Here is a 20,103-nt window from a genome sequence, read left to right on the forward strand (position 1 = left end):
TCCTGTCACGTCACTGGCCACCACACAAACACATCAACAAAACCCTTTGTTCACGTCTAACGTCTTGCAATAATTGCATAAATTAAGTCAAGAAGATTACACACAAGACCTCCACATTCACTTAAGACAAGTCAACCCTTCCCCTCTACTGAGAATAATCCCATTTTCTCTCCTTTACATGACTAATTTCCTAATCTTTTTATCCTTGACCGAAACGTCGTCTTACATTTCGTGATAACTACATAATTTATCAATTAAAACAAGATTATTTGGTCTCTCCTTATCGTGGAGAGAATATTTATTCTCTCCTTAATTTTTAATTATTATGACTATGTGAAGAACAAAATGAAGAAATTATTTGCTGATAAATAATCTTCGATATATGTATATATAGGACGAAAAATGACCACTTTGAGTGGCCAAGGTATTCAAGGGTTCACTACTAGTGTTAAGTGTCTAGTGTAGGGACACTTACCAGGGCTTACTATCCGGGTGGTGTACTATCCGACTCTCTTCCCCCCCTATTGCTAGTAGGGTGGATGACTATTCGGGCCTCCCCTCCTCTTCCCATTAGCCCATCACACACACACACTTTGCCTCGCACTAATGGTCCCCAGCCACTGCCCATTTGCATACCATTAACCAGATGCGCGCCTCTCCAACGCTGGGAAATGATGGGTCTCCTCCCACCTTTCTTGTCCGAGCAACACGTCAGTGTGCGAGACGCCCGATAACAAGTGCTTGTGTGAGAACACAGGTGAAGCGTGGGAAGGTTTCCGGAGGTTCCAAACCTGCTTCTTTTCAGTCTCTGTGGTGTAGTGGTAAGACACTCGCCTGGCGTTCCGCGAGCGCTATGTCATGGGTTCGTATCCTGGCCGGGGAGGATTTACTGGGCGCAATTCCTTAACTGTAGCCTCTGTTTAACGCAACAGTAAAATGTGTACTTGGATGAAAAAACGATTCTTCGCGGCAGGGGATCGTATTCCAGGGACCTGCCCGAAACGCTACGCGTACTAGTGGCTGTACAAGAATGTAACAACTCTTTGTATATATCTCAAAAAAAAAAATTAATCCTAACGGAGATGATGAAATGCTCACAGACCAAGGATTAACTAGGGAATCCCCAGGGCAGGCTGGTCTAATGGTGGCTGGCCCCAGGGCAGGCTTACCCCTGGGAAAGCTGGCCCCAGATACGGGTGGGCCCCGGGAAAGGTGGCCCCAGATACTGGTGGGCCCCGGGAAAGCTGGCCCCAGATACTGGTGGGCCCCGGGAAAGGTGGCCCCCCAGGCCAGACTAGACCCAGTGAAGGTTTTGAATGTAGAAAACTCCCAATCGTTAACAGGTCAGCAGATATATAGCTTTTATTTATCGAGCACCGTTAAAAATAACGAAAATTAAACAGTTCGGTTCAATGACCTATACGTTAATAAGTGCCAAATGTCGGGGAGTTGATTTGCTTGATTGAAAACTGGTACATGTCGTACGGGTCACGCCCAGAGCCCCGGGGTCACGGCCAGAGCCCCGGGGTCCCGGCCAGAGCCCCGGGGTCCCGGCCAGAGCCCCGGGGTCCCGGCCAGAGCCCCGGGGTCACGGCCAGAGCCCCGGGGTCACGGCCAGAGCCCCGGGGTCCCGGCCAGAGCCCCGGGGTCACGGCCAGAGCCCCGGGGTCCCGGCCAGAGCCCCGGGGTCACGGCCAGAGCCCCGGGGTCACGGCCAGAGCCCCGGGGTCCCGGCCAGAGCCCCGGGGTCACGGCCAGAGCCCCGGGGTCACGGCCAGAGCCCCGGGGTCACGCCCAGAGCCCCGGGGTCACGGCCAGAGCCCCGGGGTCACGGCCAGAGCCCCGGGGTCACGCCCAGAGCCCCGGGGTCACGGCCAGAGCCCCGGGGTCACGCCCAGAGCCCCGGGGTCACGCCCAGAGCCCCGGGGTCACGCCCAGAGCTCCGGGGTAACGCCCAGAGCCCCGGGGTCACGCCCAGAGCCCCGGGGTCACGCCCAGAGCCCCGGGGTCACGCCCAGAGCCCCGGGGTCACGCCCAGAGCCCCGGGGTCACGCCCAGAGCCCCGGGGTCACGCCCAGAGCCCCGGGGTCACGCCCAGAGCCCCGGGGTCACGCCCAGAGCCCCGGGGTCACGTCCAGAGCCCCGGGGTCACGCCCAGAGCCCCCGGATCACGCCCAGGGACTTCATTATTCCTTTCTCCCATACTTATATTCCTTTCCCTTCTCTCATCTCCCTTTCTCCCACACTTCCCACGTACACCCTACCCTTCCCAGTCTCTACTCTTGCTTCTCTCCCTCTCAGCTTACTTCAATTCCATCTTTCCCGTCTGTCCCGTGTATGAACTGTCCGTCGCCTCTTCTTCCCCTCCCTCCACCTCTCTCCCTTCCCTCTCCTCTCCCAGCCTCCCGGACACACGCTGCACCTGGAAAAGGTGACGACAAAAAGGGTAGGAAGCCTTTGATGACCTCAGTGTGTGAGTGAATTATTGGAGTCTCGATGAAACAATTTTCGTGTAAGTCAGGGAGTAGTCTGGATGCTGCAGTAATAATGAGAGAGAGAGAGAGAGAGAGAGAGAGAGAGAGAGAGAGAGAGAGAGAGAGAGAGAGAGAGAGAGAGAGAGAGAGAGAGAGAGAGAGAGAGAGAGAGAGAGAGAGAGAGATCCATTTCCAACAACCTTCCATTAAATATATTAAATTTCTTAACGATTATGCAAACCCCTTTTTTATCTGTTTATATTTATTATTTTGTATCACTACATGAAAGGAATATATGAGTGGTTGCGGAAGGTGAGAGAGGGAGAGAGAAAGGGAGGGAGGGAGGGAAGGGAGGGAGAGACATGAGAAGGAAAAGCGCAGAAAAGGGTGAGAAAGGTAAACAAAGAGATAGGGTGGGTGGAAGTGATAGAAGAGAGAGAGAGAGAGAGAGAGAGAGAGAGAGAAAGAGAGAGGGTGGGGTGGGGGGCAAGTGAGAGGGAACAGACGAAATAAGGAATAAGAAAGAGTGAGAATAATGAGGAGAGAGAGAGAGAGAGAGAGAGAGGCGAAAAGATATTAGGTGAATGGGTGAAATGAGCGGAGAAGGAAAGTGTGAAGATGGAAAACAAAGAAGAAAAATAAGATGAAAAGTTGGGGAAAAGTGGAAGAGAAGAAGGAAAGAGGAACAATATAAAAGGGTAAAACAGGGAGAGAAACGTGGAAGAGAGAGAGAGAGAGAGGAAGGAAGCAGAGGGGAAAATGATAGATATGCGGAAGGAGAAGAAAAGACAAAATATTATAGGAAATGAAAAGGAAAAACAGAAGTGGAAAGAGAAACGGAAGGAGGATGAAAGAGAGGGAGAGAGAGAGAGAGAGAGAGAGAGAGAGAGAGAGAGAGAGAGAGAGAGAGAGAGAGAGAGAGAGAGAGAGAGAGAGAGAGAGAGGGATGGAAAGAGGGGGAAAGAAGGAAAGAATGAGGGACTTTAAGGGGTATTAATATAAGTGAGGGGAAGGGAGTGTGAGGGGACGAGTGAGGGGGAGAGAAAATTAATTACTTCACATGATGGGAAGAATATCGTATAAACCTCACGTCACGGACAGGCGAGAAAATATACTGTGATATACTCACTCTATCACCCAGGGCTTAATACAACACGCGGGTATATACATCTTCAATATACTGGCCGATACCCGATGGTATGAGGCGCGGTGTACCTCCCACTCCACCGTCCTGTTCAAGCAGTACCTCCCGCTCAAGTGGAACCTCCCAGTCCTCTACCTCAAGCGGCCAGTATGCAAGCAATACCCTGTACTCTAGCTCCGTCTTTAAGTTGATCTCCAACTCCAGCGCTGTGTCTAAGCGATGTCTCACACTCGAGCGATATCTTTAAGAAGAACCTTGCACTCAAGCACCGAGTACAAGCGATACCTGCCACTTGAATCTAGGTTCCAGAAGGGAGCATACGATTTTTATTGGTAATTTCCTGTGTGTATTAATTTTTTCTCCTTTTGTATTTGATATATTCTACAATTCACGGTTTATAGCTATATCTATAAAATAAAATGTCTGTCCGTTAGGCCCCAGATATTTCGCGATAACCTCACCCAATTTTTCACAGTAGTTGCTGTTGGGTACATGCCCAACATGGGTGGGTCGGGATGGGCATAACTGCAAATATTAGCACTTCTCTCTCTCTCTCTCTCTCTCTCTCTCTCTCTCTCTCTCTCTCTCTCTCTCTCTCTCTCTCTCTCTCTCTCTCTCTCTCTCTCTCTCTCTCTGTGCGCATAAAGTTCTCTGGACCTGACAGCGTTAACAAGCCGAGAATGAAGCGCTTTGATGACTGATGGAACAGAGAAGAGTATTCTTCCTATCCAGCAGGTACTAGAGAAGGGTTCAGAACCTGTGTGGGATTCGTCTCTTCTTGTGTGATCCATTTCCATTATATTCCTTTTAATTGCCATTATATTCCTTTTAATTATATTTTTGTATGCTTTTTTAATGTGTTGTGCATGAGGAACACTGAGTGTTGAGTGTTAGCGTGGCAGTGTTAAGAACACTGTTCAGTTGTTCTCATATAACATTCAGTTCTCTCCCTTCTCTTCGGCTCTTTGGTCCCGCCTTCTAACTATCAATCAACTGGTGTAGAGATTCCTGAGCCTATTAGGCTCTATCGTGTCTACATTTGAAACTGTGTATGGAGTCTGCCTGTGTGTGTGTGTGTGTGTGTGTTTGTGTGTGTGTGTGTGTGTGTGTGTGTGTGTGTGTGTGTGTGTGTGTGTGTGTGTGTGTGTGTGTGTGTGTGTGTGTGTGTGTGTTTAACTACCCCCCCCCCTAATATCTCCCCTTTCACTTTCATGCCTTTCCGCCGGTAAAACGGACCAGAGTTCTCCATTACAGAGCCCTCCCCTCGACCACAATGGGGCCGGGATGTCTCCATTCCACCACCTGCCCTTTTCCTCCTTATTATTTCATAACGACATTTATCTCTTGTCATCTTTCTCTTCTACATCCGACTGCTATATGTTTACCTTTCCGTTCCTACTGATCGCTTCTTGTGCTGTTCCTCCTTATCCTGCTTCTCTCTTCCTCATCCTCTCTCTCTCTCCTTTTTTATAAGAAAGGCGTCTTATCGACGCCTTTCCTTTTTCTTTTCCTGCAAGACGTGCACATGCCGCAAGTCAACTGATTAGGTCTAGCTCCTAGCCCAAAGCAGAAGGCAGAAGCGAGTTGACAATTGTCAACTGCCAGTTGTCACTGTCACTTCTCACTTCAGAAGTGAAGTTGTCAGAAGTTGTCAGTTGTCACTTCTGCCAGTTGTCACTGGCAGAAGCGAGTTGACAATTGCAAGGGTTTCCCAAAGCTTTGCAACTGCAATCTCTTAGGTCAATATCACCTAACAAATACAGAACACAGTCTTAAGAACAATCTCTTAGGTCAATATCACCTAACAAATACAGAACACAGTCTTAAGAACAATCTCTTAGGTCAATGTCACCTAACAAATACAGAACACAGTCTTAAGAACAATCTCTTAGGTCAATATCACCTAACAAATACAGAACACAGTCTTAAGAACAATCTCTTAGGTCAATGTCACCTAACAAATACAGAACACAGTCTTAAGAACAATCTCTTAGGTCAATGTCACCTAACAAATACAGAACACAGTCTTAAGAACAATCTCTTAGGTCAATATCACCTAACAAATACAGAACACAGTCTTAAGAACAATCTCTTAGGTCAATGTCACCTAACAAATACAGAACACAGTCTTAAGAACAATCTCTTAGGTCAATATCACCTAACAAATACAGAACACAGTCTTAAGAACAATCTCTTAGGTCAATGTCACCTAACAAATACAGAACACAGTCTTAAGAACAATCTCTTAGGTCAATGTCACCTAACAAATACAGAACACAGTCTTAAGAACAAAACATTTCCTTGCAAATAAATGTTAAAAAAACACACAAAATCCTGAGGTCAACTTAACAAGAATCAGAAATTTAACAGCATTCTTAGCCACATATCACAGAATATCACCTAATTGTGATATTAGGTGATATCTCAGAATGACGGTATCCAACGATCCCCCTAGAAGGGGAACATAGAGCAGAGAGGCGGGGCCCAGGAGCCGAGTGCGTAGCGTCAGCACAATTTGTCAGCAAGCAGTTGGAGATCGGATGAGCTGTTTCTTCCATGTCGCTCTCCAGTTAAAGTAGGGGGATAGTTGGCTCTTGATAAAATAGGGGAAAGATGGTTATAAAATCAAATGCAAATATCTCTCTCTCTCTCTCTCTCTCTCTCTCTCTCTCTCTCTCTCTCTCTCTCTCTCTCTCTCTCTCTCTCTCTCTCTCTCTCTCTCTCTTTCTATATATATATATATATATATATATATATATATATATATATATATATATATATATATATATATATATATATATATATATATATATATATATAAAGCGAAATGTTGACGTACAAAAGAAACAATGGAAACTGTAGAGATGGAAAAATACTGAGGAGTAGCTTAGATACACAAAAGATTTCAAGCCATTATACTTGTAGCCCAGACCCTATCCATACCCTTAACTGGCAGTAGGCAGAGTTAATAGTCAGGATGACGTCAGAATTTGATTTAAAGGTGACATTAAGTGACATCTTAGGAAAGGCGCCTATTGAGACTTAATGGTGACCTAGCGATTCCGAAGGAAAAAATTCGACAATTTGGGCGAAAAGTCAAATGAGTCCAGGAAATCCTGAAAGAAGAGGATTGAGAAGAGAACTTGAGGTAAAGAGTCTCCAGAGAGAGAAGATAGGCTTTGGTTCCTCTTAGAGAAGCGTTGACCTAAGTTACCAGTCCTTTGTGACCTCCATGTGACCTTGAACGTGGTGCCTTGAAGAGTTGCCAATCCCAGCCATCGTAGCGCCCGCCTAAGTACCTCTCGACGATCGATAACCTCCAGAGATATTCACTGTTTTTTTTACGAAATCGCAAACAAATTTCTCCGCGCATCAGACGCTTATGCGAGTTTGTAATTCGCATTTTATACCAACATTATCCATTCTTCGTATGCGGCGGCTGTACCCGGACTGGTCCCGGAGGAGACTCTTAGTCTCACTGATCTCATGTTAAGTTGAAACTTAAAGTAGTTTTGTTATCACTGAAGTACTTTCCTTCTCTTCTTGCCCTTGTTCTCGCGTTCTTCTGACCTTGATGAGTCTGCCATCAGACTCAAGGTCCGTTTTCTTGTTTAATCCCCTTTTATGCTCACATTTTCTATCATGTAGAAATATCTGACAGAAAGTTTCAGAAGGATAACTGAGAGACCTGGTACCGTGAGGCGTAGGTTATCGTATATCAGGAGTGGTACATTTACCTTCATGTCACTTGAAACATATTTTGACATGCTATAATAAAGTGCTTCGTTAAAGGGCATGATGACTGGTTAAAAAGAAAACGGGTATGGTATTAACGAGGGGTGACTTAACCGGCAGACATTAGTCTTTTTTTTTTTGTTTAATCGGACTCGGTCCCTTCTATCTGATTATCCTTGTTAGTTTTGTTCCTCCTCTACTCTGTCTCTTCTCCTCCCCTCTTCCTATCATCATTCACTAATAACCTTAACATGTCTCCTATCCCATCCTTCCTCTCGTACTCACTCACCTCTTTCACTCTTTATCACTCCTCCAGCTCCCCCCTCCCATGCCATCGACCCCCTTCCCCCTCCCTGGCACCATCCCAGCCATTCCTGCCCCTGGTGATGTCTGCCTGGCACAAATATGTAAATTTCCTATCGACATCTTGCACATAGTCTCAGCAGGCCGTCGTCACGTGAACCTATATATATATATATATATATATATATATATATATATATATATATATATATATATATATATATATATATATATATATATATATATATATATATATATATATATATATCCATATGTATATATATCCATATGTATATATATCCATATGTATATATATCCATATGTATATATATGACAGTGTCAGACCACGGAGGAAGAATTGAAACTTCCTTAAGTACTTTCGTATATCAATACATCTTCAGAAAGAATGACGGTGAAGGGATTGAAGGATATTACGATTACATAGTACTTGGAATGGATTAGAATGAAGGGTAGGACTGAGGAGAGGAATGGTTCTCAACCACTTGGATGATCGGGGATTGAACGTCGACCTGCAAGAAGCGAGACGGTCGCCCTACCGTCCAGTCCAAGTGGCCAGTCCAATAGTCTTGATAGACTACTTTCCATCTGGTCAGTAGTCACATATGCTATTCACACTTCAGCGTGCATAGTGGGATCTAAATGCGTATGTGTACCTGGCAACATGACCGCAATTCACATTTGTAAAAAAGCATGTACATACACACAACCCTCAAAGAAAGAAAACCCTCCAGCGCAAATCCTTCTATCAGAAACCCCTCAATCGTAAATCCCTCCACCGTAAATCCCTCCAATCCCAACACTCTTCAAGTCCACGAACGCCCAAAACAGCCTCGAACGAAAGGCGGTAAGCAGCGCATTGTCTCGCGAGATCGAGCTGCTGATTCTTCCCGCTCAAGACGACTAAAGTCGCGAGCGAATAACAACTCAGCGAAAACCAGATGATCGCAAAGGCGAGTTCCGGAAATTGTTCTCGTGGAAATATTGGCGCCCGGCTTGTGGCTAGTAAATATTGGCGCCCGGCTTGTGGTTAGTAAATATTGGCGCCCGGCTTGTGGCTAGTAAATATTGGCGCCCGGCTTGTGGTTAGTAAATATTGGCGCCCGGCTTGTGGCTAGTAAATATTGGCGCCCGGCTTGTGGCTAGTAAATATTGGCGCCCGGCTTGTGGTTAGTAAATATTGGCGCCCGGCTTGTGGTTAGTAAATATTGGCGCCCGGCTTGTGGTTAGTAAATATTGGCGCCCGGCTTGTGGTTAGTAAATATTGGCGCCCGGCTTGTGGTTAGTAAATATTGGCGCCCGGCTTGTGGTTAGTAAATATTGGCGCCCGGCTTGTGGTTAGTAAATATTGGCGCCCGGCTTGTGGTTAGTAAATATTGGCGCCCGGCTTGTGGCTAGTATATATTGGCGCCAGGCTTGTGGCTAGTAAATATTGGCGCCCGGCTTGTGGCTAGTAAATATTGGCGCCCGGCTTGTGGCTTGTAAATATTGGCGCCCGGCTTGTGGCTAGTAAATATTGGCGCCCGGCTTGTGGCTAGTAAATATTGGCGCCCGGCTTGTGGCTAGTAAATATTGGCGCCCGGCTTGTGGCTAGTAAATATTGGCGCCCGGCTTGTGGCAAGTAAATATTGGCGCCCGGCTTGTGGCTAGTAAATATTGGCGCCCGGCTTGTGGCTAGTAAATACTGGCGCCCGGCTTGTGGCTAGTAAATATTGGCGCCCGGCTTGTGGCTAGTAAATACTGGCGCCCGGCTTGTGGCTAGTAAATATTGGCGCCCGGCTTGTGGCTAGTAAATACTGGCGCCCGGCTTGTGGCTAGTAAATACTGGCGCCCGGCTTGTGGCTTGTAAACATGAACGCCCGTCTTGCGGCTGGCAAAGCACCAACACATAACTTATTGACAGCCTGTGTTATGTTTTGAAACATGTACATCTAGCAAGATGTGAAATGTTTACGCGAGTGAGACGCAGCGAGTGGGACGCAGACACCGCAGCATTCAGCGAGTGGGACGCAGACACCGCAGCATTCAGCGAGTGGGACGCAGACACCGCAGCATTCAGCGAGTGGGACGCAGACACCGCAGCATGCAAGCGCTGGTAAACAGCTGGCCTGCAGGCACAAACAGCAGGAAATGTCTGCAGTCACTTCAAATACATATTGTTCCGGCACGCATGTTAATCATTATTGTTTGCACGTACTTGGGAAATACCTATTGCTTGCACGTACTTGGAAAATGCATATGGCTCGTACGTACTTGGGAAGATAAATTGTATAAAAAGGCTGAGAACCTTTTCTAAACACGTGAAAAAAACACCTTGTTTACAATAAAAAAAGGAAAAAACTTTGGGGCAGTTGCTTGCATATCCAGGAGCCCATTACAGCAACACACACACACACACACACACACACACACACACACACACACACACACACACACACACACACACACATGCTGGGAAGACGGGACACCACGAGCGTAGCTCTCATCCTGTAACTACACTTAGGTAATTACACACACACACACGCACACACACACACACACACAGCACATATCAAGCGGATAACATCAGCGGCATATGCCAGGCTGGCCAACATACGAACGGCATTCAGAAACTTGTGTAAAGAATCATTCAGAACTTTGTATACCACATATGTCAGGCCAATCCTGGAGTATGCAGCCCCAGCATGGAGTCCATATCTAGTCAAGGATAAGACTAAACTGGAAAAGGTTCAAAGGTTTGCCACCAGACTAGTACCCGAGCTGAGAGGTATGAGCTACGAGGAGAGACTACGGGAATTAAACCTCACTTCGCTGGAAGACAGAAGAGTTAGGGGGGACATGATCACCACATTCAAGATTCTGAAGGGGATTGATAGGGTAGATAAAGACAGTCTATTTAACACAAGGGGAACACGCACAAGGGGACACAGGTGGAAACTGAGTGCCCAAATGAGCCACAGAGATATTAGAAAGAACTTTTTTAGTGTCAGAGTGGTTGACAAATGGAATGCATTAGGAAGTGATGTGGTGGAGGCTGACTCCATACACAGTTTCAAGTGTAGATATGACAGAGCCCGATAGGTTCATGAATCTGTACACCTGTTGATTGACGGTTGAGAGGCGGGACCAAAGAGCCAGAGCTCAACCCCCGCAAACACAACTAGGTGAGTACAACTAGGTGAGTACACACACACACACACACACACACACACACACACACACACACACACACACACACACACACACACACACACACACACACACACATGCTGGGAAGACGGGACACCACGAGCGTAGCTCTCATCCTGTAACTACACTTAGGTAATTACACACACACACACACACACACACACACACACACACACACACACACACACACACTCACACACACACACACACACACACACACACACACACACACACACAGTCGTCCGGGGTAGCATGTCCAGCCTACATCACTCTATTTAATAATGTTACAAAAATTTTAACTGCAGTTTTATTGCACAAGTTAATTTGTATCTGTTAGCCAATGAGAATTCAATTGCCTTTCCTTCCGTATCGATGGTATATGGTTCCTTAGAAATAAAAACATATATATGTTTTGGTTCCGGTTACTCGCAAATTATTAGTTCTGTTTATCCAAGAAACTTTATTTTGGTGTATGAAGAGAAGATGTTTTTTTCCCTGCCAGTGATGAACTTCATAGAACTGTTTAAACAGGAAATTTTTTATATCTATAAAGCAGTCTTTCATGCAATCGTTTATCTAGAGTGTGTCTAGAATAAGTGTGTCACACTTATATATGTCTAGAATAAGTGTGTCACACTTATAAATGTCTAGAATAAATGTGTCACACTTATATATATCCAGAGTAAGTGTGTCACACTTATATATGTCTAGAATAAGTGTGTCACTCTTATAAATGTCTAGAATAAGTGTGTCACACTTATATATGTCTAGAATAAGTGTGTCACTTATAAATGTCTAGAATAAATGTGTCACACTTATAAATGTCTAGAATAACTGTTTCACACTTAAAAATGTTTAGAATAAATGTGTCACACTTAAAATTTAATGTCTAGATGTCTCCTTGTAAGTTCAGTATAGCTGTGTCAGTTCAACAATGTATTCCTGAAGAGGTCCTCCATTGCTGACGAGACGTCGAACAATAAAAATGGTAAGGTTAAGTGATCAAGTGTTTCTTCACCCTCCAGATAGTAGAAAATATCTGAGTAAAATAGAAAATATCCAAAAGAAAATGAATAGGTCACAATTCTGCTGTGTTTAATGGCATGTGTATTAAAGAAAACCTGCTCCAAAAATATACCAATATATAATTTATACTACGATATAAATATACTTATATATATATATATATATTATGTCTACTTTTCTCAAAATATCTTTTAATGTGACCTTCTTTTATCTATATGAAATTGTAATAGATACACTGAAATTTATTTTTCTCTGATATCTGGAAACTATTGGAAAATCCTTTTTGGAAATAATTAAGCTCATTAATATGCGATTATATAAACCAGAGTCAATAAAATTCTTCTTAATAAATGCAGGTTTTCGGTAATTACTTTTAACGAGATAGGAAATGAGAATGTAATTAATATTTGATAAAGGTTCCGGGGAGATTATCAATTGGGCTTCGTTGTGCAGGTGTTATCCCAGTGGTAGTTGTTATGTGGTGTCTTAGCATATATTTAACACATATTTTTTATGTGTTCGTGTTTCAGTGTAAACATTTACATTTAATAAATATTATTTTCTATATGAGAAATTATTTTTATTGCACCCTGTATGCATATATATATATATATATATATATATATATATATATATATATATATATATATATATATATATATATATATATGCAACAATGATCACAAAAACACTGATCCAAGTATGCAGAATAACCACATATGAAAAATAGAAAAAAAGGCCTTCCTTATAGGCCTTCTGCAGTTACCTTCTTTCTTATAATTCCTTTCCTCCACTTATTTTTGGTGGTCAGGTGATCTGCCCAGGCGGATATAAAGGTCTGATCAGCAAACTTATCTTCATTCTACTTTGCTCTGATGAAGGCGAATTAGCCGAAAACGCGTTAAGCATTTTCTATTTTTCATATGTGGTTATTCTGCATATATATATATATATATATATATATATATATATATATATATATATATATATATATATATATATTTTATTAAATATGACCGAAAAAGTAAGATTAATAATTCTAACACGAATTTTCTCAATCTTTCGTACATTATGCTTCACTGTTGGAGGTAAATCAAAAATCACTTCTCCAAAATTCATTTTTATTTCTAGTCTGACGCGACACGGGCGCGTTTCGTAAAACTTATTACATTTTCAAAGACTTCACAAATACACAACTGATTAGAACTTGCGTTTCCCTGATTTTATATCTACATTTGAGTGAGGTGGGAAGGGTGATGTGGCATTACATTTGAGTGAGGTGGGAAGGATGATGTGGCATTAGAGGATATTAATAGGGTATTAAAAGTATCAACACAAGACAGAACACGAAACAATGGATATTGAATAGGAGTGTTTGTAGAAAGCCTATTGGTCCATATTTCTTGATGCTTCTATATTGGAGCGGAGTCTTGAGGTGGGTAGAATATAGTTGTGCAATAATTGGCTGTTGATTGCTGGTGTTGACTTCTTGATGTGTAGTGCCTCGCAAACGTCAAGCCGCCTGCTATCGCTGTATCTATCGATGATTTCTGTGTTGTTTACTAGGATTTCTCTGGCGATGGTTTGGTTATGGGAAGAGATTATATGTTCCTTAATGGAGCCCTGTTGTTTATGCATCGTTAAACGCCTAGAAAACCCTTCCCACCTCACTCAAATGTAGATATAAAATCAGGGAAACGCAAGTTCTAATCAGTTGTGTATTTGTGAAGTCTTTGAAAATGTAATAAGTTTTACGAAACGCGCCCGTGTCGCGTCAGACTAGAAATAAAAATGAATTTTGGAGAAGTGATTTTTGATTTACCTCCAACAGTGAAGCATAATGTACGAAAGATTGAGAAAATTCGTGTTAGAATTATTAATCTTACTTTTTCGGTCATATTTAATAAAATATGTCTACAGGAAAGACTGCTACCAAAATATACTAATATATATATATATATATATATATATATATATATATATATATATTTTATATATATATATAAAATAATAATTTTATATATATATATAATTTCCCATTTTGCCTTTTACTCCTGTAAATATTTTAATGTGGTTGAAATTCCTTTGAGTGAATTAATGAGACATGAACGAATATATACAAGCTCAATTTTAATATAACAAATTAGTGGTATCTGTTTATTTTGGGGTATTTTTAGGGTGCTTGAAATATATGTTTAAGGATTTTTTCAAGCATTAATTATATTCATAATTGGAGATAATTTCCTGTGTGTGTCTATTGTACCTAGAGGGGGGGGAGGTAAAATAGACACACTTCTATTGTTATTGCTTCTAAGTGCGTTAGGTGACGTATTTATACAACATTCACTCTTTGTGTGTGTTTTGTGTGGTGATCTAGTCATGCAACATTCACTCACTGTAAACACATTATTCTTGTCATGCAACATTCACTCACTGTAAACACATTATTCTTGTCATGCAACATTCACTCACTGTAAACACATTATTCTTGTCATGCAACATTCAATTATTATGAGTACACTTCCTCCCCTCCACTGAGTTGTTTGTATTCAGTTCTTGTCAGCATCTGAGAGTCCTTTGGAAATAAAACTTACTATTCGTGAAACAAACTCCAATAAGTGAACGCCCGAGCAGTAGTGACTCCTTTAGATCTCAACACTTACCAAGCAGCATATGGAATTCAGGCCCTCTGATCCTGCACGTTTAACTGTATTTCATTCAAAGTGTTACAAAGTGTTACAAGGCCATCACTTGTGATACACGTAAAGTTAAAATATAGGTAATGGTTTTCTAACACTTGACAGCCATTGAAGGAAATAGTATCAAACGAACAAGGTCAGAGGCTTAATTACCAACTGTTAAAGCCATCAACGTTAATTGCCATCGACCTGCCCGAAACGCTTTGCGTAATAGTGGCTTTAGGCACTGTATGTACTAGCTCTATCTATAAATCCATCAATATTTGTATCATACTTTATATGTATGTACTTTACCTGAATAAACATTTGAATTTTTTTAATTTTTGAATAGATGGACTCCAAAACAATTCCCCTGAATAGATGCAAAAATACCTAAATTAAAGTCTTAAATTTTTGTAGAGACGAAAAAAGATTTCCCCTTAATGGTCTTACAGATATCTGAAACTATTCCCGTTAATTATTGATCATTACTGATAATCATTGATCATCTTTTCTCTACACCTGATCTTCCATATCTTGAGGTAAAATCTTGAGATGATTTCGGGGCTTTTAGTGTCCCGCGGCCCGGTCCTTGACCAGGCCTCCACCCCCAAGAAGCAGCCCGTGACAGCTGACTAACACCCAGGTACCTATTTTACTGCTAGGTAACAGGGGCATAGGGTGAAAGAAACTCTGCCCATTGTTTCTCGCCGGCGCCTGGGATCGAACCCAGGACCACAGGATCATAAGTCCAGCGTGCTGTCCGCTCGGCCGACCGGCTCCCAATACAGACAAGCACTGCTCACGATCGTCACTATCAACACAACAGCCTTCCTACTCACTATACCTTCACTATACACGACCGTCGAGAAGATCAACATTGCACAGTAGTTGAGCCAAGAGTCATCAAGCATTTACGTGTCCACTTACGAAACCTGTACATCTTTCCTCAATCATAGTGGCCAAGCTTGTATTTATTAAGGAGCTTACGAGCTCGGAAGTACCTACGATCTCGACCGGAGGTACGTAAATTGCGTTCGAGAATGAAAGTCGAGAACGTACGAATTGCAGAATTACGATCTTAGTAAACAGTTGAATAATACAAAGTCGCTATGAACGAGGAAAGATGGACAGGTTTCGTAAATGGAGAGGCAAATGATTGAGGAATTGAACTCAAACCTCATAGGGGAGGTAATTTTTACCCGAAGACCGTATTCTTCTGAGTGAACGATGGCTGCTTGACCTAAAGACTGACCTATGCAGGAGTACGCCAGTTCCCACTGTGGTGCCGCTGTTTCGTTAAAATTTGAACCCTGGACAGGAATATCTCTCTTAGGTTGCTGCGCACTGCGTCATCCACTGACCTTTGACCTTGGCAAGTTGACGAGCGTAAGAGTTATATCAATCATGTGACTTTTTTGTCCGCTTTTTTGACCCATCTCACCTATTTGTGCCTGCAGGATCGAGCTCTACATATATATATATATATATATATATATATATATATATATATATATATATATATATATATATATATATATATATCATTAATTCGCTCAAATCAAAAGAGATTTCTGGCTTGACATGATTAATTGCACTTGTAAATTCTCGCGATTTTGCTGGATATAGAAAAATTAATTACCCAAAAATGTCTTTAATGTGAGAGGGAGAAGCAATAAATCTCTGAGCGTCGCAAGGTTCACCGAGCCGCTGGTCTTATCCCTCCAGGTGGCCGGGAGAAACTTGGGCCCCAACTCTTAGAGTTGTTTGTGGAGTGGCGCGCACAGGCCGGCCGGCCCCAGCCCCCTTGTTGACGCTCGTCTCTAATGGCTCAGTCCTGGCGCCCAGAGGCTTGTTCGAGCTCGCGAACCACCAAGGTCATTTACATACGGCGCGCACACACACGCGCAAACACACACACACACACACACACACACACACACACACACACACACACACACACACACACACATACACACACACACACACACACACACACACACACATACGGGGCCTCGTAGCCTGGTGGATAGCGCGCAGGACTCGTAATTCTATGGCGCGGGTTCGATTCCCGCACGAGGCAGAAACAAATGGGCAAAGTTTCTTTCACCCTAAGTGCCCCTGTTACCTAGCAGTAAATAGGTACCTGGGAGTTAGTCAGCTGTCACGGGCTGCTTCCTGGGGTGTGTGTGTGGTGTGTGGAAAAAAAAAAAAAAAGTAGTTAGTAAACAGTTGATTGACAGTTGAGAGGCGGGCCGAAAGAGCAAAAAGCTCAACCACCGTAAAAACACAACTAGTAAACACACACACACACACACACACACACACACACACACACACACACACACACACACACACACACAAACACACACACACACACACACATCCATCTGGGAAAATGGAATGCACTTAACAGGTTGTGGAAGCAAATAATATTCACAATTTTAAAACTAGATATGATAGGGAAATAGGACCATAGTCATTGCTGTAAACAACCGATGGCTCGAAAGGCGGGATCCAAGAGTCAATGCTCGATCCTGCAGACACAATTAGGTGAGTACACACACACACACACACACACACACACACACACACACACACACACACACACACACACACACACACACGATGCCTCCTGTCACCCTTGGTAACGAGCGCCATCCATCTGTCTCAGCCTCCCCAGCTGCTCAAGACATTCGTCCTAACTGCCATGTCTCGACTCCCTCCAGCACATACCTGCAGACGAAGGAACATGTGCAACCATCACCAGGAGTTCTGCATATGTAGGGTTCTGCATATGTAGGGTTCTGCATATGTAGGGTTCTGCATATGTAGGGTTCTGCATATGTAGGGTTCTGTATATGTAGGGTTCTGCATATGTAGGGTTCTGCATATGTAGGGTTCTGCATATGTAGGGTTCTGCATATGTAGGGTTCTGCATATGTAGGGTTCTGTATATGTAGGGTTCTGCATATGTAGGGTTCTGCATATGTAGGGTTCTGCATATGTAGGGTTCTGCATATGTAGGGTTCTGTATATGTAGGGTTCTGTATATGTAGGGTTCTGTATATGTAGGGTTCTGCATATGTAGGGTTCTGCATATGTAGGGTTCTGCATATGTAGGGTTCTGCATATGTAGGGTTCTGCATATGTAGGGTTCTGCATATGTAGGACTCTGGCTTTCATTTGCAATTTTGCTCAGAAGGGCGAGTTCATTGGGCAGCGTCACTCATCCTGTGAATGAGCATTACGCCACAACACCATGTATAACACCTTTTAACAGAAAAAAACGGGTGAATTGTTCATCCTGTCACTTGAATTCTACACAGTTCAACGTAACTGTCTCAAGTGAACAGACTGTCATTATGTTTGTGTGAATAAATTCTTCGTTGCTATCTTTCTATTCCTCCTATATTTCAATTCACATATGTATACATATTATCGTCTGTCTTTGAACCAGTTTGTCAATATATCGGATTTTGTGGTAGTATCTATATATCTATACAAACTGTAGCTGTGTTTTCCACACAAAACTATAGGTATATGATCTATACAAAACTATACACACAGGATCTACATGTTGCACGAGAAAATTGTTGATGCTCGTTCATGATATGCCCGAAACGCTTTGCGTAATAGTGGCTTTAGGCATTGTATGTACTAGCTCTACCTATAAGTCAACCAATCTTTGTAAAAATTTATTGTATGTATGTACCTTACCTAAATAAACATTTTATTTTATTTTATTTTATAACTTGAGCTCCGGTGCTGTGAGCTGCACCAGACATCAGCCTCGACGGTGACATCCAGCAAGTGACATTTGTGCTCGATACCAGCCACTCAACCTGGTGCCAAGGGGATGTCAATGTCATGGTGACTGACGTGAAGGTGACTGACAAGTGGGTGATTGACATGTAGGCTATTGACAAGGGGGTGCAGAGGAGTAAGGCAAATCGTGACTGGGAAACGAGTGACATGGTGACAATAGCCAAGAAAGTGATTGACAAGAAAGTGACTGACAATAGACTGATAAGAAGTCCGTAATTCACCGGACGGCCAACAGCCTGATGCTGGAAGCAATCGAGGAAACTTTTCGATTCCGCTTTTGACACGGGCGTCAGGAGGCCCGCAGACCCAGCGTCAGGAAGCCCGCAGACACAGCGTCAAGAGGACCGCAGACACAGCCTCAGAAGGACCGCAGACACAGCGTCAAGAGGACCGCAGACACAGCGTCAAGAAGCCCGCAGACACAGCGTCAAGAGGACCGCAGACACAGCCTCAGAAGGACCGCAGACACAGCGTCAAGAGGACCGCAGACACAGCGTCAAGAGGACCGCAGACACAGCGTCAAGAGAACCGCAGACACAGCGTCAGAAGGACCGCAGACACAGCGTCAAGAAGCCCGCAGACACAGCGTCAAGAGGACCGCAGACACAGCCTCAGAAGGACCGCAGACCCACACGGCCAGGGGTCATAGTAATGATTCATTTTATAAGCTGAGTTTAACCCTTTTGCGGAAGCAGAGTGTTCCATATGAACTGTTTTGGGCCGGGAACACTTAGCTCTAGTCACAGGTTCTATAACTACCACGAAATCAACGTTATACTATCATAACTACTCATAGGTAAACATTATACTATCATAACTACTCATAGTTAAACGTTACACCGACATAACTACTCACAATTAAACGTTATATCATCATCATATCTGACAGATACGTCGGCAATACTTGTTCAATCGTGAAATATCGATATCAGAATTGATTCGAAATATCGAATCGATATCAGAAATGATATCTGACGTCAAGGATATAGCAAGACGCCATTGAGTTGCCATGACATCACAGGTGCCCAGAACCCCCCCCCCCCAACTGTGTCTCGTTCGTCCCAGAATCTTCCCCATCAACATAGCCCCATTGGGGAGAATAGGGGGATAGGGGATAGGGAAGAGGGGGCGCCCTAGAAAGAGGGGGGGGGGAGGAGCCCTCCCTCTAAGTTTCCAGCGTGGGGGACGAGTGGCCCATATAGCCTAGGTCCATGCCAACAGGTACAACACTACGGGATCACCATAGCCCGTGCTACTTGGAACTTTGTGTTCCAGGTAGCGAATCTTTAAACAACAACAGGTACAACAGGTGGGAATAAAAACTGATTTGATTGAATTACCGACGAACAACGAACGTTAATACATCTGGCAACGAGAGGTAACGCAGCATTACACAGGACAATGCAGGAGTAGTCCAGTCAATGTAAGACTAAACAGGACAAGTAACACTGAACAGGACAACATTAGGCTAAACAGGACAAGTAACACTGAACAGGACAACATTAGGCTAAACAGGACAAGTAACACTGAACAGGACAACATTAGGCTAAACAGGACAAGTAACACTGAACAGGACAACATTAGGCTAAACAGGACAACATTAGGCTAAAGAGGACAACATTAGGCTAAAGAGGACAACATTAGGCTAAAGAGGACAACATTAGGCTAAAGAGGACAACATTAGGCTAAACAGGACAACATTAGGCTA

At 43.4% G+C, this 20,103-nt stretch overlaps 1 protein-coding gene across 1 annotated transcript; it reads left to right on the forward strand.

Moving 5' to 3' along the window:
* Nucleotides 1-1,476: 1,476 nt before the first annotated feature.
* LOC123766310 (splicing factor 3A subunit 2-like) lies at nucleotides 1,477-19,067 on the forward strand. The gene is made up of 3 exons (XM_069321363.1): nucleotides 1,477-2,107; nucleotides 9,610-9,769; nucleotides 18,689-19,067. Exons 1-3 carry the CDS (start codon nucleotides 1,477-1,479, stop codon nucleotides 19,065-19,067), a joined length of 1,170 nt encoding a protein of 389 aa, XP_069177464.1.
* The last annotated feature ends 1,036 nt before the right edge of the window (nucleotides 19,068-20,103 follow it).

Source organism: Procambarus clarkii, chromosome 9 (genome assembly GCF_040958095.1).
Source record: "Procambarus clarkii isolate CNS0578487 chromosome 9, FALCON_Pclarkii_2.0, whole genome shotgun sequence".
Taxonomy (NCBI): domain Eukaryota; kingdom Metazoa; phylum Arthropoda; class Malacostraca; order Decapoda; family Cambaridae; genus Procambarus; species Procambarus clarkii.